Source organism: Desmodus rotundus, chromosome 10 (assembly GCF_022682495.2).
Source record: "Desmodus rotundus isolate HL8 chromosome 10, HLdesRot8A.1, whole genome shotgun sequence".
In the NCBI taxonomy this organism is placed as follows: Eukaryota; Metazoa; Chordata; class Mammalia; order Chiroptera; family Phyllostomidae; genus Desmodus; species Desmodus rotundus.
In genome coordinates, this window is record NC_071396.1 from 9106328 (window position 1) to 9131938 (window position 25611).

General features: G+C 49.6%; 1 protein-coding gene across 2 annotated transcripts; it reads left to right on the top strand.

The window, feature by feature from the left end:
- The first annotated feature begins 167 nt into the window (after window positions 1-167).
- On the top strand, window positions 168-20409 carry MTARC1 (mitochondrial amidoxime reducing component 1). 2 transcript variants are annotated; one of them, XM_024575985.4, is made up of 7 exons: window positions 168-592; window positions 3777-3950; window positions 8772-8934; window positions 9863-10003; window positions 12164-12225; window positions 12317-12388; window positions 17109-20409. In XM_024575985.4, exons 1-7 carry the CDS (start codon window positions 297-299, stop codon window positions 17236-17238), a joined length of 1038 nt encoding a protein of 345 aa, XP_024431753.1. In that variant the 5' UTR covers window positions 168-296; the 3' UTR covers window positions 17239-20409. The 2 variants fall into 2 exon arrangements, with proteins under 2 accessions (XP_024431753.1, XP_053768429.1); XM_053912454.2 differs by lacking the exon at window positions 17109-20409 and adding an exon at window positions 15053-15098.
- The last annotated feature ends 5202 nt before the right edge of the window (window positions 20410-25611 follow it).

Here is a 25611-nt window from a genome sequence, read left to right on the forward strand (position 1 = left end):
TAAACAAACAACCCACGAATAAGTAAACCAATGGGTCACTCGCAGCGCTCCTTGGGACCCGGGGGCGGGGCGCGGAAGGTGGAGGAAGCCGCGGTTGGAAGACACTGGAAACCTCGCCGCCTCGCACCCGTGCCCGGGGCCCACCCCTCCGGAGAAGGGCGCTCTGATAGGCCGGGCATGGGTTCCCGGAATGGCCCTCCTGCTGGGCTCCGGACCAAGGGTCGGACTAAGGGCCGGCCTGCGACAGAGGTGACCCTGCCCAGCTCCCCGCCTCGCCCACCCACAACCGCTGAGCCATGGGCGCTGTGGGATCGTCGGTGCTGAACCGCCTCGGTGTCCCACCGTCACAATCGCCCACGCAGCCCAGGCCTGCCTGCCTTGCGGTGGCCATGCTGGGACTGGCCACGGTGGTGCTGGGGACGGTCGTCTGGCGCCGCAAGCAGTCCAGGCGGCGGCGGCGGCGGCGGCGGCTGCAGCAGGTGGGCACCGTGGCGCAGCTGTGGATCTACCCGGTCAAGTCCTGCAAGGGGGTGGCGGTGAGCGAGGCCGAGTGCACCGCCTTGGGGCTGCGCCAGGGGTACCTGCGGGACAGGTATGGTAGAGTACTGGAGTTGGGGATGCGGATGGGCGCTGAGGGGTTGCACAGGACCCGCTGGGGATGGGGTGGGGCGCGGACGTCACGGATCCTTGTAGTAACCAAGAGCTGGGTGCGACAAGGACAAAGAGGAAAGGGTTCCCTCTCCTCCCAGCAGCACACCCCAGGGTCCTGACCTGCTTTCCCGGAGTGGCTGTCTTTCCACCTCTTTCGTTCGTGAAGAGGTGTGGCCTCGGTCCCCAGGTGTCAGCCAGTGCTCCTGAATTTAGTTAAACTCCGTGTAGCAGAAGCTATGAGCCAGGACTGGCACCCCCCCTCAATATTTTTAGTCACTGTCTCTTGAGAACTTGGGGCAGGTTGGAGCCCCCAAGCCCAGCCCTCAAAGAGCCCACCAAAACCAAGCACAGGATCACATCGAAAGGACGGCAGTTGACGCTGACGTTTCTCCAGCTTAAAAAGTGCTATTGCCTAGATTATTCCCCCCAATTCTCTCAAGCACGCTTGTACGGATTGAGAAGCTGAGACACCCACACTGCAGAGGACCCGGGACTGTGGCTAGTTCTCTGGCGTGCACTGTTACTTTGTAGAATAGTGGTTTTGTTTGTCTTTCTGGGTAGGCACACTGTGTACATTCCTGGGGTTCAGCAAAGGTTGCAAAGGCCCAGAGCAAGTGGCTTTGACCTCTTCTGGGTCTGGCTTCAGGCCATCCCCAGGCCTCATTGTAAGGCTGCACCTCAAACTCCTTCCTCCCCAAAGCAGCCCTCACAGCTTCTGTGGGTGACCCTCAGGCTGAGGGGCTGTAACTTTTCCCCCAGCTCCCCAGCCAGAGGGCAATTCTTGAGACATTTGAAAGGTGAGCTATGCATCTCTGCTTCAGGAAGGGAGCCAAGAATCCCGGCTATGCCAAGGTTTGTACGCAGACACTGAAAGATGGTAGGATTTGATTTTTCAGGCTCAGAGACAAAAGGGCATTCCAATTTTGCAACATCAATTCAAAAAAAAATGTATTGAGCTCATAGTACAGTGGATACTAAGAAGAGCTGGCATTTGTACCCAGACATGATGGTAAATTCTCTGTTGTCATGTTCCCAAGAAATGTAGTCAAGAGATGCAATCACAGGCTTCCAGTCCTATGTGACAACTCACTCCATGTGACAAGTGCCAGGGAACACAGAGAACGGCACGCCAGAAACTGTTTGGTGTGGTCAGGAATGACATCAGAGCTCGAACAGAGAATTTTAAAGTAATTATGAATTTTCTAGACACGTAAGTAGGGAGATGAAGATTCTAGAAAGAAGGACTTTGCTGGGTCAAGACCGTGGGTTTGCGAGGGCGGGTCCACTGGGGCAAAGGCTGGTATACTCCTGGGTATTGACTCTAGGTATTGAACTGGTATTGATACACCAGTTCCCTGCAGCCTTATTCACAGCGGCCGAAAGGCAGAGTCAGCCCAGTTGTCCGTCATCAGATGACTGGATAAACATGTATATGCACACAATAGAATATAATTCAGCTAAAAAGAATGACATTCTCATACATGCTATGGGATAGGTAAGTCTTGAAAATATTATGTTAAGTAAGTAAGACACAAAAGAAACAAAATCTATTACGTGAGTCCACTGACACAAAGTATCTAAAATAGGCAAATTCGTGGAGCTGGATTGGGGGGCTGGGGGCAGAGGGAACAGGGGTTATCGCTTCATGGGTACAGAGTGTCTGTTTGCAGTGATGAAAGGGTTTGGACGTCGATGGTGGTGGAGGTTGCACAATGCTGGGAGTGTGCCTAATGCCGCTGAGTCGTTGCTCGAAAATGGTTAAAGTCACACTTAAAAAAATACCTATTGATGGACACTGGGTTGTCTCCCGTTTTGGCATTGTGAATAGTGCTGCTGTGAATGTGGGTGTGCACGCCTGTGTCTGAGGCCTGGCTTCAGTTCTTTGGGGTGTATATACCTAAGAGTGTGCCAGGTGTTTGATGTTATATATAAATATATATGTATATATATGTATATATGACTGCAATAAACAATGGGAAAGAAAGTGAAAGGCTGGCCTGTGTGAGGGCACAGGGAGGTGACAATTCCTGCGTCGCTAAAGAGTTTGGGTTTTATCCTGGAAGGGGGGAACCACAGAAGGACTTTGCCAGAGGGGTGATATGATTAGATTAGTATTTTAGAAAGACCAGACTACCACCATGACTTGGAAGAGTTACTAGATAGGACATTGGTGTGCTGGTCCCAGGGATCTGGCTCAGGCCAGAGCTCCGTCCCCCTCCGGGATGAAGGGCCGATAAAAGGGCAGTTCGGAAAAGGCTTCCCTTAACCTTGTTCTGCCAGGAAGCCGCACACCTGGACCACCATCACAGGCTGGAGGTGGTGACCCAAAGCACCTGCCAGATTTTTTCCTCACGTCTATGGCCCCCAAAGCACAAGCTCACTGCTACAGTGGTGCTCGTCCAATCCAGCGAAGTCGAAATGACCACAACAGCAATATGTGTACCGTTGTTCTTTTTCTGGAAACGCTTCTATTGCTCTTATTTCTCCTTTTTTCTCTTTTCTGGGAAGTATCTCTAGACAAGGAGTACTGGCCAGAAATAATATTGTCTGTATTAGCAGTAGACCTTTCAGTAAAGGGCAGAATTCACAGTTCTGAATGCGGAAGCATTAATTTTTTTTTAAAGGGGAGGGTGGGTCTGGCAAGGTGTACGTGCCGTTGAAGGTGGCCAGCCGAGCTCCAAGCTCTGAGAACAATATAGCAACAGCATTGTGATTTCAAGGGGCGGGAGCCCAGTGCCCACTGCGTGTCAGGCACTGCGGGCCCTCGGTGTCTTTCTGGAAAATACATAATCGTCACTCCCTTGGGGCCGGTTGAATGAAAGCAATCAGACTTTCTGGCACTTGAGGTGAAAATAGAATCACATCTTCGGTTTCTGTACCGTCAAGGAGCTCGGAGTGCTCTCTAGAAATGACGACAGATGCTCAAGTGGTTATGAAACCCTTTGAAATGGACTGACAGACTCAGTCTGGCTGGGCTGCAGAGTCGATATTTTGGACAGACAGACACACCCTAGGCTCACGGTGGGGATGGGGGGATTCACAGAGGACAGTGGGCGACCGAAGGTCCTGTTGACTCGCAGCCTGGCACGGCGGCCTATACACATCTCGTGTTTTGAACACGGCAGGTTTTGGCTGGTGATCGATGAGACGGGGAACATGGTGACCGCTCGCCAGGATCCTCGCCTCGTCCTGATTTCCGTGACCTATGAGGGGGACGCCCTGACCCTCCACGCACCTTCCATGGAGGACCTGCTGCTGCCCCTCAGGACGCCCTCTGCAGGTGCAGTGTTCAAGTGCAGGTAGGGGAACGGCTGTTCTTACTCCCGGCACAGTGTTTATGCATCCAGTGTCGAGAAAGCTCGAATTATGGAGGGGATCCTGAGAAAGGTGATCAGTAATGAATCTGTGATTTCTCCCTTTGCAAGGGCATCATATGTGGGGGCCAGTCCTCAGTACCCTGATGATCTAAAGGGAGGAGGAGCAAGGGGGGGTTGACAGACATAAGAGTCCTATGTGAGCCCTGGCTGGTGGGGCTCAGTGGATTGAGCACTGGCCTGTAAACCAAAAGGTCACTGGTTCGATTCCCAGTCTAGGGCACATGCCTGGGCTGCAGGCCAGGACCCCAGTAGGGGGCACATGGGAGGCAACCACACATTGCTGTTTCTCTCCCTCTCTTTCTGCCTCCCTTCCCCACTGTCTAAAAATAAATAAATAAAACTTAAGAAAAAACTTCTATGTGAGAAAACCTTGGGGACAAAAGCGTAGGGACAAATAGCACCACCCAAGGCTAGAAGACCTGAATGGGGAGGGAGCGACTGCGGGGAGTGGCCTGGACCAGGTGAGACTAGATCTGTGTACAATTTGGGACTTGCCGAGCTTTGCCTGGATAGAGTGGGGACCTTCCCAGTCCGAGCGAGGAGTCACAAATGGCTCTCTGACCCATGGTATGCAGGCCTAAGAAAGGGAAGTTTCAAAATACAAACAAGCCACTATCACCAGCAGAGTGATCCGACCTGCAGGTGCCCAGGGGTCCGAGTCCCAGGGAGCGTGGGGAGTCAGCCGGGAGCCCCTCTGTACAAAGAAAGGCTCTGGTCCACCATCATCTGTTAGATGAGCTCTGAGGAGGCAGAGATTCCGGGAAAACTGGTCACTTCTAAGAAGTCATGCCTAGAGTTGATCTTTTTATCCTCTTATGGGAAGATTAAAATTTGGCCTAACTATTCTTTTGTTCCAGTTTCTGACTTTTGAATTAGAACGCTAAACGTAATAATGCATAACCTATTGTAGAATGTATCACATCCAAAAATGTAGCTGAAAAATGTCTGAAGACCCCCCAGAAGCTCATCAGGGGCAATACCAGTTGTAGTTTCTACAGTATCCTGGAGTTGAAACATAATAATACAACTTACTATAATTTCATGTTTTTCTGATTACAAAACGAATATACATTCGTAGTTGAAAAATTAGAAAATGCCATCCCCCCAAAAAAGAAACAAAACCCACCTGAAATAACTGTAACTAATATTTTGACATATTTTCTTTCTGTTTCTATGGCTAAAACATTTAAAACCAAATTAAAACAATACAAAAAAAATCAAAGTCTTGAATACTGTTATATACTTAAGTTGATACATTGATATTTTCTCATATTGTCAAAAAATCTTCAGAAATATCATTTTTCGTGTCGGTACAGTGTTTCCTTACATGTGGGTGTCCCCGCATGTAAACATTTGAATTATTTTATTTTTTTCCAAGTATGAAGAAGAATGTGATAAATATCTCAGCATAAACCTTTGTTCATATCTCTTCCATTTCCTTGGGGGAAACCTTAGCAGTGGTTTTGTTAGAAACAGAAGCATGGGTCCTGTTGGGTTTTTGACTTAAGTTGCTGAATTGTTTTTGCAGAACGATCATACCAGCTATGACTGTCCAGCCTTGGACAATTTATTGGGCATCCTTCCCTAATTACATTCTGACCATTATGTTCAAAAACATTTTGCCGTTTATATGGGGGAAATGTCTGGTTGATTTAACTTGCATTTTTAATATGCCCACTGCGTTTTCTATTTTGTGTTTGTTCTTATCCGGGTTCCTGCTTGTCTGCCACGGTTAGACATCTATCTACTCCTTCTTTCTTGTCGTGAAAATGATTTTCATGTAATTTCTAATGCATTCGCAGTGGTGTGAAAAACTTTTCCTTGATCCCATACAGGCTTTGGGCTGTGCCCCAAAGACTAAACAAGAACATTTTTGGAAACTGCAAACTGAGAAATGCTGAAACTGTCAGGGCAAGATGTCAAGAACCTGCGGGACTTGGGTTTCCACGACAGCCCAGGCCATTTTCTCGTGGGGGAGTTGTAACTCCAGCCCACAGTTTCCTAAAGATTTCTGTTGACTTTTGGGAGGCCTCAGGGTCACCTTCAAAAGGTCATGATCATAGCCGGCACATCTGTTTTCATGGTGGAAGTTGTTACTTGATTTTCACATAAGCCATGCCAACCACTTTTAAGAGACCAAGAATTGGGGCCTTTAAAAGGATTACTTAGGCAACATTATCTCTGTCAAAGGTTTTGGGAATATTTGGATTTTGGGGGGCTTTATTTATTTATTTCACTTAAAGTAGCAGAGCTCAGTGCTTGGGAGTTTTCTGAATTGGTTAGGATTATGTTGGGAACTGCCCTGCCTGGTTTCAGAAGCAGTAACCCTCCATGGCTAAAGCTGAGTAAAAAGACCTTGTGAAACCGGAAAAGACACCGGCGTTCGGGCTGCCTGTCACCAGCAAACCCAATGGCAACAGCAGCGATTGAATTTTTATGGGCGCTTTATTCAGATGGGCGATGATCCAAGAATATGGTGGGTTCAAACCCTAACAGACCATCTTCCCTTTTCTTTCCAGGCCAACGTTTTTATAGCAAGAAATAAACAAGGTGCGGTGAGAGCTTTGAGATTCAGGGAGGATTGGGTGAAAGAAGCTGCAACATTCCTGTCCTGGATTAGCTGTTCCCAGGGGCGGGTGGTGGTCAGTCTCTCCCTGGAACACAAAGGCCCAGATGCCTCCAGTTGTCCCCAGGCGGTAATCTTTAGCAGTGCCCCACGAGGTCAGCTGTTTTCCCAGAAGCCAGGACAGGCCTTATCTGTAGTTTCTGAAACAAAAGCTTTAACATATACATTACTTGCTAGGCTTATAACTTTTTACCTTAAACTAAAATTATTCAACTCTTAAGTCCCCTATCACTTGGGACCATAAGCCACTAAGGAGACAAAACTTATCCTCCCTGCAGGGGCCCAGCCTTTGCCCCCTTTTCTTCACCCTGCTTGGCCCCGGGGGGTTGGTGGGTGGTAGTGACTGGTTAGCCAATGACGGGTAAAATTCCTCAAGGGAGGGATGACCTAAGACAGGCCTGGTCATGATGGGGCCCTCAGGGAAGGACCTGGAGGGCTGTAAGAAAAAGGGGGTGATGGACCCTCACCCCTCGGCTTGGATGTAGCCTGAGTCCTCATTCTATCTGTAAAAAGTCTCCTAATCTCTTGGCTGCCAGCGTCCCCGACCTGACTTAAGCCTGAAACAATGCTGGAGGTGGGTGCAGCCCTGGGCAGGAACAGGCCGTTTCCCCAGGGCGATCAGGCCTAAGAAAGAATGCACAAAATCCTGTGAAACCTGCTTTGCTAAGAATGTCCTCAGTTTTCTGATAAGGGTCCAAGCATGAAATGAGTTTGTTTCCCAAAGTTTTATAGCTCTTTAGCCAACTGACCCTGACTCAGAATAAGCCCTCCTAGTTCCTTGAGTGTTACCTATTATTTGATCATTACTGCCTGACAATGATTGATGAGCTTTACACCCTGTATTCCTAAGCAAATTAAACCCAATAAAAGCCGATAAAAGTCCATTGAGGAACAGGCCCAAGGCCCTTCTCCTCTGAGGAATCGGCCACCTTTCCTCCCCAAGCAGATCATGTCTTGGCAGAATTATCTTCATCCACAGCAGCCCCAGAGCTCCCCCCCCCTCCACAGGATTAATGTTAGAATGATTACATTGTTTCCTAAGATGACTACTTTGAAAGGCAATAGGCATTGGGGTGGATGAATTTTGATGGGTTTTTTGTTCATTTCATTTATTCTTCCTCTTGACCCAGCAAAGAGCAAGGCAGATAGAGAGATGGTCCTGTGTTTATTGATAAGAGGGTCTCGTTATTCCCCATAGCATGTGTACCTCAGCCCTGAGACTGTCAGGAGGTCAGTTTAGAATGGGTAGGAAGGAAGAAATAAAGTTTTTTTGCAGATACAAAGATCTTATATAGAGAACATCCTAAGGACTCCACTAAAATACTGTAAGAACCGATCAACAAATTCAGTGAAGTCGCAGGATAAAAAAAATCTGCATACAGAAATAAGTTGTGTTTCTAAACACTAACTACAAAATAGCTGAAAAGAAATAAAGAAATCCATCCCATTCACAATAGTATGTATCAAAAACAATAAAATACTTAGAAACAATTTTAACTAGTGAGGCGAAAAGTCTGTGCACTGAAAGCTGTAAGACACTGATGAAGGACATCGAGGAAGATACAGAGAGATGGAAAAATATTCCATGTTCATGGACTGGAAGAATTAATATTGTTAAAATGTCCATACTACCCAAAGCCATCCGCAGATTGAACACAGTCCCTATCAGCATTCCAGTGGCATTTTTTCACAGAAATAAAAGAATACAACCCTAAAGTTTGCATAGAACCACAAAAGACCCACAAAGCTGGAGGCATCACACTTCCTGATTTCAAACTATACGCCAAAGCAATAATAATCAAAACAGTCCTGGCATATATAATAGACAATCAATCAATGGACCAGAATCAAGAGCCCAGAAATAAACCCACGCCCATGTGGTTGACCTAAGTTGGACAAGAGAGCCAAGAATGATCCACGGGGAAAGGGCCGTCTCTTCAATAAGTGGTCTCGGGAAAACTGGATATTCATTCACACAGGCGGGGGCCGGGTAAAACTGTGTCTCCGCATAATGTAGGAAAGACAGTTTGGTGCGGCTTTCCTGACATGGGCAAGACAGGGTAGGGTGTCCAGATTTTCAAAACCATGGCCATTCTTTGCTTCTGCCGCCCCCGCAGAGTTCAAGGCCTGGAGATCCAGGGCAGGGACTGTGGTGAGGCAGCGGCCCAGTGGATCACTGGCTTCCTGAAGACCCAGCCCTGCCGCCTGGTGCATTTCGAGCCTCACATGCGACCTAGGAAGTCTCATCAAATAAAGGACATGTTCCGGCCCACAGACCAGGTCAGAGGCACAACCTTGGCTTTGGCCTTGGCTTGGCTTGGCTGAGAGCTGTCCGTCCGTCATCAGCTCATTAGACAGGGTGCCTGTTGCTGAGCTCAGCTCTGTTGTTTGGCTGGGAAGCCTGCAGGCAATAGCAATGGACAATAACACGGCCCTTCCCTCAGCAGCATCATCTGTGTATCGGGAGAGAGTCTTGCATTTTGGGCTGTGAGCGTCTACCTGGCTGTTTACGTAAGCTGCTGGTGCTCTTAGGGTTTCAAAACGGTTCTGTGCTGTGCGGTGTCTTTTCCACTCCCTTCTGCCATCGCACGGGGAGTCCAGCCTTTTAACAGCTGGAGTGCACTTGGGGTCCGATCACAGTGGGGCAAATGAGTATGGGTGTGGTGACCCACAGGCTTGAAGTGACCAGACTGGCCCTGATAAGGACAAGGCTGCTTAAGTTCATCGTAGGAGGGGGCCCAATAGCACGACGCTATGGGGTCCAGTCACTAGATCATTAAAAAATGAGGGTCAGCAGAGCCCCTCAAGTCCCTAACACTGATTGGCAGGCTGCATTATAAAGTAAATACCCGTGAACTCTGAATGATTTTTTATTCACTCATAATGAGGTCCTCGCACCCAACCACCTTACTAAAACAATTGTGAAACTAGAGGCTTGGCAAAGTGGACCGGCTTCCCCAAGGGCACCTGCCCACTGGCCGCTCTAGGATCCCAAGCTCATGTTCTCTTCACTCCACCCTATAATTCCTGTAATCTGCAAGGCTGGTTAAAGCTTCTGAATCACTGACTTTCCTATAAAGTGGACTAGAGAAATGCTTAGAAAGATTGGGGGCGGGGGATTGCAGGGAGGGTTCCAAAGACCAGCTGTGTGACCACTGAGAAATCCCCTGGTGCACCTGTGTAGTAACAGTTTCTGCCTCCTATCCAGGTTGCCTATGCCGACGCCAGCCCACTCTTGGTCCTCTCTGAGGCCTCCCTGGCGAATCTCAACCACAGGCTGCAGCAGAAAGTCAAAGCAGCCAACTTCAGGCCCAATATCGTGATTTCGGGGTGTGCTGTCCACGCAGAGGTAACACTGTGCCTTCCTTGCCCTTTTCCTTGATTTTTAAGGTACGGGAGTCTTTGGCATTCGATTAGGTGATTTCTAAAGGTGTGTTACTTATTGGCCCTTTCCCACACAGCTCACTTTCTCGATTTGCTGAGCCTGTCCTCTTCCCATTCTCCTCCTCTCCCTCCCGGGCCACATCTCCGCCCTCTCTCACATGCCGTATTGCCATGGCCTCTCCTCCCCGGTCCTGCTGCTGCTGCCCCGACCATGCCCCATCACACACGGTCCATCCTCAGCACGTCGGCCAGAGGAAGTCCGTGCGTCCCATTGCCGGTATTCTCCTACTCAGGGCCCCCTTGAGAGCTTCCATCCCTCTTCGAGTGAAAAGCGGGATTTTTATGACTGTCAAGGTCACCATGTGGTGCCACACCCTGCCAGCTCCGGGGCTCCATGTCCTGTCACTGTCCTTCTCTCTGTCACTCTGCTCTAGCCACTCTGGCCTCCTTTGCCCCCAGGACCTTTGCACGTGCTGGCACCTCTGCCTGGCATACATTCCCTCACACACCTGTGTGACCCACTCCTTACCTCTTCCTCTGCCCTGCTGGTCACTTCCAATCCTGCCCTTTGCCCCCCTCTTGAAACCCCTGGCCTTCTTTAAAAGTCCCGATCACTAGCCGCCTCTTCCAAAAAGTTGGCTGTGATCGCCAGGCCCAGCGGAGCTGCGTCCCCCTCCGAAGCCTCTCCCACACGCATTTCTTTTCCCCTCCAGGTGCTGTGTTCTGGCAGGGGGACGTTCACGGATTCTTCGCCGTGTTAAACACACCTCTGGACCCATACTGTGCATCGAATATACGATAGTTTCTCCTTTTCTTCCCCTTTGCCAAATACTGTAGAATCTTTCTTTATACGGTGGAATTGTTACCTAATTTATCTGTGAATCAATTCCTAACAGTTTTTATTGCCCATAAAAGGGGCTGTGGAAATATTTCTTAAATTAATTTCCTTACTGGAACTCTCTCTCCTTTTGGGATCTTTTATGTTTTTATGACGACAGTGCCCCCTGATGGGACAATGTGTACATTACAGTCTGGGGCTGTTGTAAACCGAGGTGCCCAGCTTTCTGGCCTGAGGAGAAATAGGTAGTTCCGAGGCCTATTTCACGACTTGAGAGAAAAGTCCGCGATACACGTATTAAGGGTAATGCACGCTATGACAGTTAACATTCTGAGTCTGGGACTCTGTCTCTGGGTCGTGACCACCACAGCAAGGGGCAGGTGCGGTTTAACTACAGGTTTTGATCTTCAGCCCACGGTCAGGACTGCAATCAGATGTTCTTGTCTCCCATTGTCCCCCCTCCTAACGACTGCCTGGAGCCCCCTCATGCTTCCCTGTTCCTCTCAAAGTCTCCGCCCCGGGAGACTGGGTACAAACCCCACCTCTCCCGCAAATCCTCAAGATTTGTCCTCTCACCCCCCAGGACAATTCTCGCCCGCATGCTTCCTCCCGCACGTGCTGTGATACCTTCCGAGGCCTTTTCTCGCTTTTCCGGAACCTCTAAAAAGAACACTGGTCGTTCACTTTTCATATGTGGGTGTCGTGTCTCCCCTGCTTGGTTTCAGGGGGCACAGTCGATTGCTTTGAGTTGTCCTGAAAAGGAGGCAGCAGGGCCCCAGGGGGCAGCTGTCCTCAGATGCTGTGGAGCTTCCTGGGCTGGTACACTTCATGAGTCACCCACAGGAATGCAGAGAGAACAAGGCTGCGGGGCCTGCTGTTGATTTATTCCCCTCTGGCCAGGGGAGATGCAAGACTCACATATGCAAAGACTTTAGGGTCTTAATCCTCCTTCATCGTGCACCAGGCGATCAGACACAACCTCTCTCCATGCCACCTTTCTCACACCTACTCCTCTGCCCCCTTCTTTCCCCATCCACTGCGAGTCAAGCAGGGGCAGTCCCGGAGGCTTCCTGAAGGAGGCAACCTTCCATCACAGCTTGACAAGTAAGAGGAGAGAGAGCATTTAATTTCAAGTGAATGAACTGACACATCCAAGGCGCAGAGAGGGGGGTCAGGAAGGTGTGTGGCCTCTCAGGACTGAAGTGCGGTCTGTCATCTTTGGTGTGAGTCACCAGGCCGTCTGAGAGCTCAGGCGGGCTCCCGTGAACTTTGTGTCCTGTCCCCTAGGATTCGTGGAATGAGCTTCGTATTGGAGACATGGAGCTGAAGAGGGTGATGGCTTGTTCCAGGTAAGGTGCTTCAGCCGCTGCCCGGGAGGAGGAGGGGAGGGCCGAGGTCACTGTGTCCCATGGATGATGCTCTGTGGGTCTCTGTGTCCAGGTGCGTTCTGACGACAGTGGACCCAGACACAGGCATCATGAACAGGAAGGAACTGCTGGAGACCCTGAAGAGGTAGGAGTGGGAAGAGGGTCGGAATTCAGTGTCTCCAGGAAGCAGCAGTGAAATCCATCACACGTACAGGCTTGGGGCTAGCGGGGACCTGGTGACTGAGAATCTGGGAAGCGCTCCTGCCAGGTTTGGGCCCTAAAATGTCTGCTTGCACATGGGGTTTTAATTTTCATAGAGATTTCGTGATTCAAACAAACCAATTACAAATCATTTAGATATTTTGGCACATTATATGACTGAAGGAATATTAGGTGATGCCCGAAATGTATTAGGTGTGATAATGACATTGAGGTGATGTAAAAATCGTGCATAGGTTGTGGAGAAGGGCGTTGAAGTGTGTAGGGGAGGTGGCATGATGTCTGGGATGTGCTGTAGGTAATTGTATCAAAAAAAAAAAAAAGAAAAAAGAAAAGGACACAGGAAAAAATGCATCAAATTCTTGAGACATAGAATCTGGGTGGTAACTGGGATTCCTTGCCCCCTTCTTTCTCCCTTTACATTTCCTTTAACATTTCCATTAAAAAAACTTAATGTGAAAGACACGATTATAGAAAAAAGTTTAATGCACGCAAGTTAGGATAACATTAATTTTTAAAAGCTTCTACAAACTAGCACATGCTGTACTTACTTTTTTGTTTATTGGATCTTACTTTTTAAATTATATAAATGCACCTGAGCTGATGCAAGGCTAGAAGGCTGTAAACCAAAATGTTAATGGAGGGAGTTGTTGGGTAACAGAATTATGAGAAAAGAATATATACAGAGGTGAGGAAAAGTAGGTTTACCCTTGTAATACAAATGATACAATTGCTAATACGTCACAACACAAGAGTAAACTCTTCCACATGCTCACAACTGTAAAGCTCCTTTCGCCCACCCTGTATATTTGTCCGTGTCCTCTCTAAGTTTCCTCCCACCGACCTGCATCGCTTTGCTAGCGCAACTCAGATCCATGCACTTCAGCGCTGCTACCTGTCAGCTCTGGGACGAGACACTGATGAAACGCTGAATGTGAGCTAACGATGCTCGTCTTCACTGGCTCCTTCCAGGGGGAGTGCAGGGTCACAGGTAGGGTGTCAGGTCTTATCGTGGCTGCCCCTGAGGCTTGACCCTGACTTGTGCCCCCGGGTGTCACTTGTAGAGCATGAGGGGGGAGGTGTGGAGGGAGCCAGAGTTGCCCTTTGGAGTGTGAGTCTTGCTGCCTCCTCTTCCTTCCAGCCTCTCATTGAGCTCATGGCCTGTTTGGGGGCCAACAATTCAGTTTCCTTTGGTCAACGCCAACCCTCTCTGCCGATGATCCTGTTGCCCTAGAAATGACTCTGGCCTCTCGCTGTTGGGGACTGTGGCTCTGCCACACTCGACGGATGTGATGATCCCTAGGTTCCCCTCTGGCACAGGTGCTGGGTGCTCTTCTCTAGGAAACAAGACGGAAAGGGCAGAACTGGTTGATTCTGTGCCAAACCAGCCAAGTGATTGGTGAAATTGGCCATCGTCCTTTATTATATGTCTCTCTGCCCCCCAACATGTGGCTGGGCCCTGGGGCCTCTCCCTGTGGACGTACACAGTGCCTGCCCTGGCAGACGGGGCCTTCTGAGAGGATGCCCTGTGTTTGGGCCTCTCCTCAGAGTCTTCAGTGCCCCCCACCCCCACCCCACATTGGGAACCCGTGTTTATAGAGGATAAATGATCCCAAACTCAGGCAAGCTGGGGTCACAGGGACCGGCCAGCTCTCCTGGTCTTCTGCAGACTTTCTGCAGCCCCCCAACCCCCTCCCCCAATTGCTCCTAAGCCCCCAGGAGACAGAGCGGCCAGACTAGGTGTCTTCTCCTACCTCTCACTGAGATTTAAATTGCCACCGCAGTAGTGACTGATGTTCTCCCTGGGACAGGGAACCATACATCTGGCAGAGAAAGCCAGCTGCATGACGTGAATCCTGGGAAGCAAAGCAAACACGGTGTCCAGAACGCCCTCTGGGTGCGGGGCAGGATGCTCGGAGCCTCCCCGCCCTCCCTCTTTGGTGTCCTCGTGGTGTCCAAGGGCTGTGGACACCTCTGCTGGCTTGTCCCCGCAGGCCAGAGGCTACGGGGGCCTTTGCCTGTGAAACAGTCAGGAATTAGTCTTTTCTTTCTTAAGGGGCAGTGGCCTCCACGCATGCAGAGTGGCAGGAGGTTACCATTCTTGCTTCCAAAGTGTCTTGCTCCTCACAGAAAGGAGAAAGCCCGTTTGCTCCGCGGATGCCTCAGCGTGGCTGGATAAATGATTACTGTGACAATAATGACATTTGGCGCTGGCCCCGCGTGTTACGTTGCGCTGTGCTGAGCCACAGGAGGGAAGATGCAGTGACGGTGACACACCCCATCCCGATCTGGCGCATCACCTGCTCATTGTGTGACATTAAGTCCCTTGGCTTCTCTGAGTCTCAGTTTCTTTATTTGTAAAAAACTTGCCGTGCACTGACTTCATAACCACTTGCAATACCTCCTCATGACCACAAGAGGGCGCTGCTTACCTCATTTTTGGAGTCCCTGCTGCGTGGCAGTGTTAGCAGGAACTGGAGGTGGAGCAAGAATTGGGTTGGGTGGGCAGGGCCAGAGGGCACCTAGGGAAGCCCGGGCAGGCTGAGTCACACTCCGCTCCTGTAGTGCTTCCATTTCTATTCCAAAACAGTGCAGTGGACCACCACCTGCGAACCAGGTAACCAGAGCTGTGCTTGTACTAACTAACCCCTTCACCCCACCCGCTGCCCCGTTAAAGGGCTCTGGGCGGGGGCAGTGAGTGTGATGTGAGTGGTTGGTGAGTGGGGCCAGGCGAACCCCCTGAGTGGCTACACCCTTGTGTGGAGGAGCGAAGGTTGCCCATCTCCATCCTCGCCAGGCCCCTGCGTGTACTCACCAGCCCTGTGGATGCCCAGGACCACATCCCTGACAGAAAGGGTCCTGGCTACGGAGTCAGCCAGGCCTGGGTTCCGGCCCCAGCCCGACCCCTTAGATCCGGGGTCTGGGGCAAGGCGGTTACTCCCCTGAGACCCACCTGTGGGATGGGGATGACACCAGTTCCTGCATAGGCCTGTTGTAAAGACTGAGAGGTGACAGGTGTGGCGTCCTGTATAAACTGTCCATGTGTGATGCACATGGCTCTGAGTCTCAGGTCCCTCCCTGGGATGATCACAAGCCCAGACTACAGAGCCTGGCAGCGAGGAGACACCCCAAGTCACAAAACCAGCTGATCCCTGTCCCCACCCAATCCCGAAGAGGCCGCCCTCCGACCTACACAGATCCCCAGGTGTCCCTGGTGTTGAACGCCGACAGAGGAGAGGCAGGCCAGGAGAGGCACCTGGGAGCCTAGGGTCCAAGGTCATGGTAGAAATCTAAGTACAGAGATTCAACCCTCACTGTTTTCTCATTAGCCGTTTCTATTTCTGATTTGGAGAAAGCAATGGGGACCAAGTTGTTGCAATATTTTTTTTCAAGCATGATACAATGCAATGGATGCTTTCCCTAAAAAGTGTTTTACATATTAAAGTGATGGAAATTGGAGTTAGTTTAAGTGAGATACTGAAAGAAAACTTTCTCCCCGGGGAGGAAGGAGGGGGAGCCTCAAAGAAAACTTTCTCCCCGGGGAGAAAGGAGGGAGCCTCTTGCCATGTTATTATTCCCAGACGTCTGCTCTCCCTGGGGTCTCTGGCGTTCTCTCTCTGACGGAGATGTTCATACCACTGCTCATAGAGGATTTCACTCACTTACACATTCATCTGTTCTGCAAACGACTATGGGTCCATGACGGCATCAGGGCCCACACTGGGTGGGAGCAGCGCAGGGGACTTGGACGCAGTCCCTGCTCTCCAGGGACTCCCTGTCTTGTAGAACAGAGACATGCACCCTGACACTACCTGACCAGGCCTGCGAGTGTTCGAGGTGCAGGCAGAGAAAACTGAGGAGGGGTCATTACTCCTGGCTGGGGTATCCTGGGCTTCTTCCTACCTGGGAATGTGCCATTTGACCTGGGCCTTGAGGACAGGGTAGAATTTGAATGCATGGGAACTGGGGAGGAGTGTCCCAGCGAGCCAGTAAAATGCAAAGGGGAAAGGACCTGGAGGAGTCCAGGGCAGTGCTGCCGAGGTGCATGTAAGGGGCAGGGGGTGACAGGCTTGCAAAGGCTGTCTAGGGCCAGGTAGAGCCCCTTGCATGCCAGGCTGCACAGTTGGAGTGTTATTCTCTAAGCACTGGGGAACCACTGAGTTTCCGAGCCCAGGAATGACCAGACCAGGGTAAGAATAAGAATTGGAAGGGAGTGGGCGGGAGGAGGAGGAAGAGAGGCTGGGTGAGAAGCAAGCTTGCGATTGTGGCAGAAGGGGAGCAAAGCCAAAGGGTGGGGTGCAGGAGGAATATCAGGACTTGGCCGCCGTGCACCAGCTGTGGAAAGCCAGGGCAAAGGTGTAAGAGATGGGCTCAAAGTGACTAGCGGGACGGCGATCCTGGTGACAGATGTGAGGAGTCAGGAGGAGAGATGTCTGGGAAAAGGAAGGTGGTAGCATAGGTCTAAACATGTGGAGTACAAGCAACATGCATGGAGAAAGGAGGTGGGGATCTGATCGTGGGCTGCAGTTCTGCAGTGTGTGCACGGGGAGGCGCTGTTCTGATAGACTTTGATGGGAATGGCGCTGTGGGGTGGAGTTCTTGCTAATGAGTGGCTGTGACTCATCCTAATCTCTCTCCTACTGTAGTTATCGCCTGTGTGACCCTTCTGAACAAAAAATATACGGAAAATCACCTCTCTTTGGACAGTACTTTGTTCCGGAAAACCCAGGGACCATCAAAGTGGGAGACCCCGTGTACCTGCTGGGCCAGTCATAGGAGTCACAGGTCCTGGGATATCAGACGTCCGTACCAGATGTCCTCAGAAATGCCAGCGCTGGCAGTATAGCATTTGGGAATGGATACCTCCGCGTTTTCTTTAGATCTGTGATTTCCAAGTCTTTCCTCTTTTGGACTTCCTTCCTTGTGTCCAGGGCTTCCAGGGCCCTGGGGCTCAAAGCAGAGAAACAAGTCTCAATAACAAAGCAGGACTTCAGGAAGTCCCTTAAAACGGCAAGATTCTGAAACCATGTTTGACTATGATTGTGGAATAATTCTTTCTCCTCCTTCTACCTTCGTCCACCCAGAACTCTAACCTCCGGCACCTCGTTACTGCTCCCTAGGGAAAGAGAAAAGAAGAGAAAGAGGAAGAGTGGATGAGTGAGGGGAATGTTTTGGAGTGTTCTGGAAGGTTTTATTGCCACGTGTGTGAGGCACGCAATGGAAATTGAATACCTCCCCAAATAAGGCTGGAATATCACTTTGCTTTCCCCCTCAAGCCCCGGGCTGGCTTTTGAAAGGACCTTCTGGGAACACGTAAGACCCACAGGGTCTTCTTGCATCTGGCACGGTTGCCCCTCAGTCGGTGTCCGTGAGGATTTGATAGACGCTTCACAGCACGCAGCCTCTGGGCTGCGGGACAGCAGACATGTCAGGCTGTGCAGCCCGCCCGTGACAGCAAGGCAGCTGTCACGCTCTGATAGGAAACCTGTGACAGGCAAGACCAATCAAAACGCCCTAGTGGTGAGACGAGAGCATCAAACACATTCCACTCATGCCCCGGAGCTTCCCCTGACGGGTGACAGTGAACGGCAGCACCACAGAGGGGCGGACCCCTGGTTGGGTGTTGTCTGAGATGTTGCCCAGGAAAGAAATGATGGGGCGCCTCTGCAGGGAAGAACCCAAAGGAAGCTTCTTGAAAGGAGGTGGTGCCATCTAGTGGCATTGAAGGGCAGCACAGGCCATGCTGTTGAGACTTGAAAAAAAAATTCCTGTGGGTGGGTTTTAGTTTTCTATTCTAGAATTTTTTTTTTTTTAATCAAGTCGGGTACCCTCCAGGTGTTTTATGCTTCTCTGCCAGAGTCATATGCATTCCTGAAAAGGTGGCTCTCCTGTCACAGAGCCCTCCTGGACCCATGCAGCTCCATCAAAGCTTGACTGGGCACTCATCTTCAAGTTCAGGGTGAGAAACTTCTGAAGTCCATGGATATGAAGAATCGTGACTGTGTGATTCGAAATAAACCACTGACGACCTTTCATGGGAGGAAAGGAAAGCATAGGTCCATTCATTTAAAAACCAATTATCTGCTTTTTCTGCTGATGGAATTAGGTAACTACATTCTGAAAAAGCATATCATTGCTGTTTCGTCCTTTGATTGTATTATTAGGAAGCTGACCAACTCATGAAAAAGATGTTTCAAAAATGTAAATAAAAGGAAGCTACTTTGACTAGTTTCAGATCTTATTAACTTCTGGGCTCTGAGGCAGGCTTTGAGAGCTGACTCAGGTAAGCAGAAAGGTAAGCCAGTAATTCTGTGACCTGGGGCTTGCAGCCACGGACTCGCTCACACAGCAGCCCCAGCAAACTCCTGTTTTTGAAGGAGCGTCAAGTAACTCTGTGTGTGTGTGTGTGTTTTACCAAAAGCTGTGCATTTTTCACTGGTTTTATAAAAGGGGTCGGAAAATATTGGAATCAAGCCTAGCTTGAAGGTTGAGATTACAAGTTAACAGGTGCATGTATACATGATTTCTCTTTGGTGAATTATTGCAATTTGTTTTCTGCACACTTGCTGTGAATTAAAAGAATCAAATAACCTGGCTCATCCTCTCCCCCCATAAGTCCACTTTATGTTGAACCTGCAGATACATTGAGGCAAAAATAAGAGTTCAGCAGAAAAGCATTACTCATGGGACCTGGGGAACTCATGGGAAAAGCCTACAGGATTTAAGAAACTCAGAAATGTGGCTTTCCGAGAGTGGGCAAGAGTTAGGAACCAGTGAGAAGCTCAAGGTTGGTTGGGGGGCTGTTCCTGGATATTTGTAGTTGGGCAAGCGGACTGCCTTAGGCGTGAATTTCTGACCCTTGTAGGCAGTAATGCACTTCCCCAGTTCACACCCCATCTGTGCAAAGGCCACACTGTACACAGACCTGTTGTCATCCTGCATTGCAGGGTGGTCCTCACACAGAGGGGGTACCCCTTTTCTGTTCCTCAGAGTGTGGGGAAAACTCCTACTCGAAGAGAGAGGTTCCAATGGCCTCGGAATCTCCAAGTAGTTGCCAGGCTTCCTGTCAGTGAGATTGAAAAGCCATTTGCTTGTGTTTATTTGATATTTATGAGTCGGTTCACGCTAAAGGCAGGGCTGAGGTCTCGTTATTTTGGATGCTGAACTTTTGCGCTTGAACTGGAGGATCAGGGAGAGAGATTGCCCCTGACCCTCAGAAAGGTCCTGTGGCTGCCTCCAAGCTGGATGGGTGCTTCATTGTGGTGGCGACTTTGGGCTGCAGTCACAGGGGGGCTATGAAGCCAGAGCTGGACATCTGGCCATGGGCAGTGTGGGAGGGCTCTGGGTGGGCTGCCGAGAGGCTCTACGGAAGAAGTTAGAAATTTGCAGCCAGGAGATAAAAGCAGCATCTTCTATACTCGAGGGCAGAAAGAACGCAGGTGGGCTCAGGGAGCGAGGCAGTGGTGTGGCAGTGAGAAATGCCCTTCCTCCCCTAGCATGCCTGGTAATTTGGGGGCAGGGTGAGGAGTTTTTGGTAAAACTATGGGTGGAGGCTGGGTGAGCTTGAGTAGCTGAGTGTGACTTCAGGAAACCATCTGTGGGGCTGCCAGCACCAGTGCGGACTGCCTGGCAGGTGTCCCCACCCCCCACTCCCAGAACTCTGAGAGCGTGACAAGCGCGAACAACCCATGGTGGCGGACAGAGTGGCTCCCAGACCAGGAGTCCATTGTAGGTGTAGTGGGGGTGCTGCTGCCTTGTCCCAACACTGCACTTCCCTATGGTTAATCGGTCCATGCAGTTTGGAAAGTTTACCTGGAGGGATGCTTCTCAGAGAGTGCCGTGCACCAGTAGCTTTGGGAAGTCCTGTGTCTGCCTCACTCCTCCTCAAAGGTCAGCACCCCACTGCAGGCTCTGGAGACCCGCAGGGAAGAATGCTCTTGGTGGTTCACACCGCCCCCCCCCCCCCCCCGCAAGGGGGTTCTGTCTCTGATCCCCTGGGAGAAGCACCGCTCTGATCTCCAGAAACCACCAACCAGGGCAAGGAATTGTGGGTAGCAGGAAATGTGCTTGCCTGGGGAGGCCGAGGGAGTTCACAGGCCCCCTGGGCACGTGGAGGAGGCCTCTCTTGGCATGCTCCCTCTTGTCTTCTCCCTGGTGGAAGGATGGGGCTGGGGCTTAAAGGGTAAAGATACGGAGAGGGTGTCTTAGGCCAGCTTTCCTATTATGGGTCGTAGGGAGAAGCATTCCCTTTGGACTCATTTTCCAAACCCACATTCAGAGATGGATAGGAGGACTAGGGAGAGAAGGGGGCACAGACTCTGTCCTGGCCTTAGAGCAATACCACGTAACAGAGGTGCTCCAGGATGCTCCATGTGCCGGGAGGGGCACCATCCTCCTGTCCGCCAGCCTTACCTCCTGTGGCAACTCCTGCCAAGAAGAGTTGCCCCCCAAGACGTTAAGCAGAATTACCCCAGGGCCCCTACTGCTCCCAGCCACATGTAAACACATACTTTATACTGTGATGTCCTATCAGGAACACCAGATTTTGTCTGCTTCTACCATGTGCTTAGCAATGGACAAGAGAGTTATGGTAGCATCTCAAGTTACCCCGTTTCAAGCAAGGGGGAGGCTCTGGCTCTGCACCACTGATGTTTTTGGAATTGGGATCATAATAGTATGTATATTTTTAAATCTGAGGGATCTCAGTGTCAGCTCTCACTGTCTTCCGAGGAGGAGGACCAGGCCACAGCACTGACTGGGACCCTGCTGTCCCTCAAATGCAGTTGATAGAGGCCTGGTGGGGCCCCCTGGTCCCATGCTCCTCCCCTAGCTCAGAAGGAGTAGTTACCTTAATCCCATTTTTAGTCTTTGTGGACAGGGTATAGGTTGTATTAAATAACAAAGGGAGCTGAGAAGTGACTTCCCATCCAACTTCTTCCAACACTGATGGGTAGGTCAAGTTCACTCATGCGTGGCTATTGACCAACCTAATCTAACTCCCTGCTTGGTGATCCTCAGTCATGCTCCCTTCCCTTCACGGAACATTCTCTACTGCTCTTTCTCCTTCCTCCCTTATAAGCCCATAGCCCCGAATTTCCCCCCCTTCATTCCCTTCTTTCTACCTTCCACCAATCCCTGACCTATGTCTTCAAGTCCAGACTCCCTTCGTGGTGGGGCTCTGTGGTCTCTAAGTCAAGTATAACTTTATCCCTCTCTTTGGAATTTGCTGGGGGTGCTGTCGGTAGAGTTTTGTTGTCCTCACTATTTCTGACGAATATTTTTACACCTAAGAAAGTCTCAGAGAGATTATATTTGCTTGGCCTCGGGGAGGGACACCTTCCAGATCACTTGCTTAAGCAATTAAAGCGGCTTGTTAGTCAGAGGCCGGGACGGCCGAGGACAGCTGGAGAGCTCTTCTTTGCAAGCAGCTCTGGTTCACATCAACCGAGAAAGCTCTTTGTAAACACATGAATAATTGATCGCCCCGCGCTCACATAGCTACCGAGGATCTGAGCCTGTATGACTCATTTGCGAGCCATTCCTGTCGTCTGGATGCCATAACATTGGAGGAATGATGACCGTTTCTTGGAGATTCTTCTGTGGCTAGAGTTGCCAAGACCAAGGCTGTAATGGTTTGTTATGATGACCTTTGTTATTCCATTAGGCTCAATTGCTTTAAAAAATGATGTGTGCATACTTTCGGAACGTTTTTACCCTTTACGTTGACCTGACATCATGGTTTATGTTACAAAATGTATTAATGACAGAGGAGTATTTTCATGTCCCAGGGACAGATTTTAACAAGCCTAATCTGCCCTCAGTCATCATAAATACAAATGTATTGGTCAAACAGATCGCGTTAATGTGGCCAAGATAAATGCAAGTCTATATTTTAAGGCAGTTGAAGTCCTAGAGAATATATTTGCAGCTTTTTGTGGGGCTACAAGATCTGGTATACCTGCGCTGAGAAAACTGAGAAAATTAACGATTCCCCCTCCAGTTTTATGTTGGACAGATTTAAACGTCTTGAGGATGTCGAGTAAGACTGTTCACATAGTTTCTGGACGCCGTTAAGGCCTGGTGGGGTGAATCTTAGTTCTTAAAGCTGTATTCTTCTCATTCTGCTGACAAAGATTTTTGAAAAGGGACAAAATGAAGATTTCAAGGCTTCACCGTGTGTTGCTCAACTGTGGTGTCTTGAGCTCCACCCCGTCTTAGAGTTTTAATTCTATGAATTCCCCTTCCTTCACCCCACCCCGGTGCCCACAGTGTGCTTCCTGTGGAAGCGCCCCTTTTCCTCAGCTGTTTCTGACACGTTCCATCATTCCAGTGGGCACCCTATGGGTTGGCAGACGCTGCCCTGGGCATGAGCTATAGGACAGATCAAACACTCCATCTTCCTCCTCGTGACGTCACACTCAGAAGTGTTGGCTTTTCTGCACGGTGGCCACGTATTAAGCTTCTCAGGCGGGATATGAATCCTTGTTTCAGAAACCCTTGTTAGTTGTGTTTTTGTTCTGAACCACGAAACTGCGTTGAAGGCAGTCATGCCTCAGAGGCTAGTCTCTGAGAAAGCAGACTCTTTACAGGATGAGTTTGTTCCCCCCAGATACGTAAACACGGGCCACCGTTAACCTCCGCGTGGATCGTGGTCACCTGGCAGTGACTGAGGAGCGCTTCCCAGACAACCAGGGACCTTCTTCCCTTAGAAGAATCTTCCCTTCTCAATCCTCTGTGGCCTCCGCCAGGATGGCACACGGGGCTTTAGAAATGTGATTTTGCCTGGAACATCTCTGGGACTAGAGATTGGATTATTTTTGAAATGTTATTGGTGTAAGGACAGTGCCGTGATACTCGGGGTGGTTGGAACTTTCTGATCTGTTTCAAAAGCGGGACACATACAACTACGCTCATAGCAGCATCATTCACCATGGCCCAAGGTGGAAGCAACCCCCGTGTCCACCGACAGAAGAATGAACAGACAAAATGTGGCGGATGCACACGATGGAACATTATGGAGCCTTAAAAAGGAAGGGAACTGTGATACATGTAACCATGTTGGTGCCCTTTGAAGACGTTGTGCTGAGTGCAATAAGTCAGTCACAAAAAGACCAATACTGTAGATTCCACGTATTTGAAGTGCCCAGAGTAGTCAGATTCGCAGAGATAGGAAGTGGGATGGTGGCTGCCAGGGACTGGGGGGCGGGGGACTGGGACTTCCTGTTTGATGGGGACAGAGTTTGAGTTTTGCAAGATGAAAAGAGTTGTGGAGGTGGACGGTGGTGACGGTCACACAATAATGTGAACATACTTGATACTCTGGATACACACTTAAAAATGGTTACAAGTGTCAATTTTAATATTTTTTTTTACCACAATTAAAAAACAATAATAAAAAAGGAAAGAAAGTGACTCATATCAGAGACCTGGAGGTGAATTCATCCAAACTCTAAAGCCCCTTCTTGGGGCGACAGCCCAGGCCACAGACACTGAAAAAAAACCCACCCCCACCTAGAACATCAAAAACTTCTTGCCGAGCCTACCAAGGATAAGAAATTGAAATGTAATGTCTTTGAACTTAATCCTGATGGACGGTGAGATTTTAACTTCAGATTTTCACTTCTTGTTTTAACTCCTTTGGACCTTCCCTTGTAAGGGGATTTAGTTTCAGAGTTGGGACTTGCTGGCAATTTGTTATTTGGGAGAGGGTTAAGTTCAAGTGCAGAACATCTTCTCCTCAGGGTGCCTTTATGGTTCACCAGGTTTCACCGCACAACCTCTGATAGGTTTTGTCGGTCAACGTGGCTAGAAAGAATCTGATTTGGAAACTATAGGAGGACCTGCATTTTTCTTCTGGACTTGAAGAGCATAATGTCCCGTGCTGATCTATCTTAGACATTCCATTGCTTCTATATCCGGAAACTACATCTTCAGCCTAGCTTTTGTCAGTAATAAAACAGATATCTTGAGCGCAAAAAAATAAATAGGACTTTTAAAAAAATCTGAAGCCACATCCACGTTTGAACTGTGCCTTTGCGCGCACCCAAAGACTGCCATGAAGTCTGCCAAAGGCTTTCACGCTCTGCCTGCTGTTTGAGCTCCCCAACAGCCCAGGGAGGTCAGGTAGATGTAAACGCCGGTGTCAGCCGCCCCAGAATGATAATCCCACGTTTCCCTAATCACATAGTTCCTGTCAGTGAGGTTTGATAAAGTTAAGTAACTTGCCCAGGTTAAACATGATGGGCTGGAATTAGAACTGAAGGCTCTTGACTTCTGGCCGTAGCTGCTAAAGCAATTGATTTTGACAATAAGTTGGCAAGAATTAATTCAGGCCCTGGCTGGCTAGCTCAGTTGGTTAGGGCATTGTCCCACTCTGCCAAGGGTGTGGGTTTGGTACCCGGTCAGGGCACATATGAGCAGCAACCAATGAATGCATAAATGAGTAGACCAGCTAATCAATGTTTCTCAAATCAATAAATAAAAATTTTCAAAAAAGTCAATTCAAAGAGTGGCAGCATCTTCCACTAGAAACTGGTTTAATCCAACAATCTTGTTTTGAAACGTTTGCTTATGACATGGTGGAGGGAACTCTGAGGCTGGTGTCTGTTCTCTGTGCTGTGCACACGGCTCACCTGGGAACCACGTTTCAAGTGGGTGTTTCTGTAACTGACTCCCAGACACCCCAGAGTGGGTCTGCAGCAAGGCCCAAGGACTCCCACTTTTATAAGGACCCAACTGTTCTAAATGCTCACCTGACTTTCTGTAGATCAGGTTCTCACGCACACACTCTTGCCCCAATTTAATGTTGACATCCTCTTTAATGACGTGGAGATACCGGCGTGACAAATCCTGGCTTTCTCAGAAAAATAGAGCTCGCTTGATTGAATACACCGTGGTTAAACATGGATGTGCCCAGTTTTGGGTGATGGGTTCACACTGATCCAAACTCCTGTCCCCCAGCCCTTAGTAAGGGGCCTCAGGACCCCTTTAGGGATCCAAGCAACTGAGCTAACTGCCCCATCGTTAGCTAACCCTGAATTAATTAGCCAGGAGGAGGCCAGGCTTGGGGCTTAACAACTGTGTACAAATTTGTACCAAATGCCTGTGTGTGGGGGGAGGGATTGGGGTGGATAAATGAGAAAGGATGCT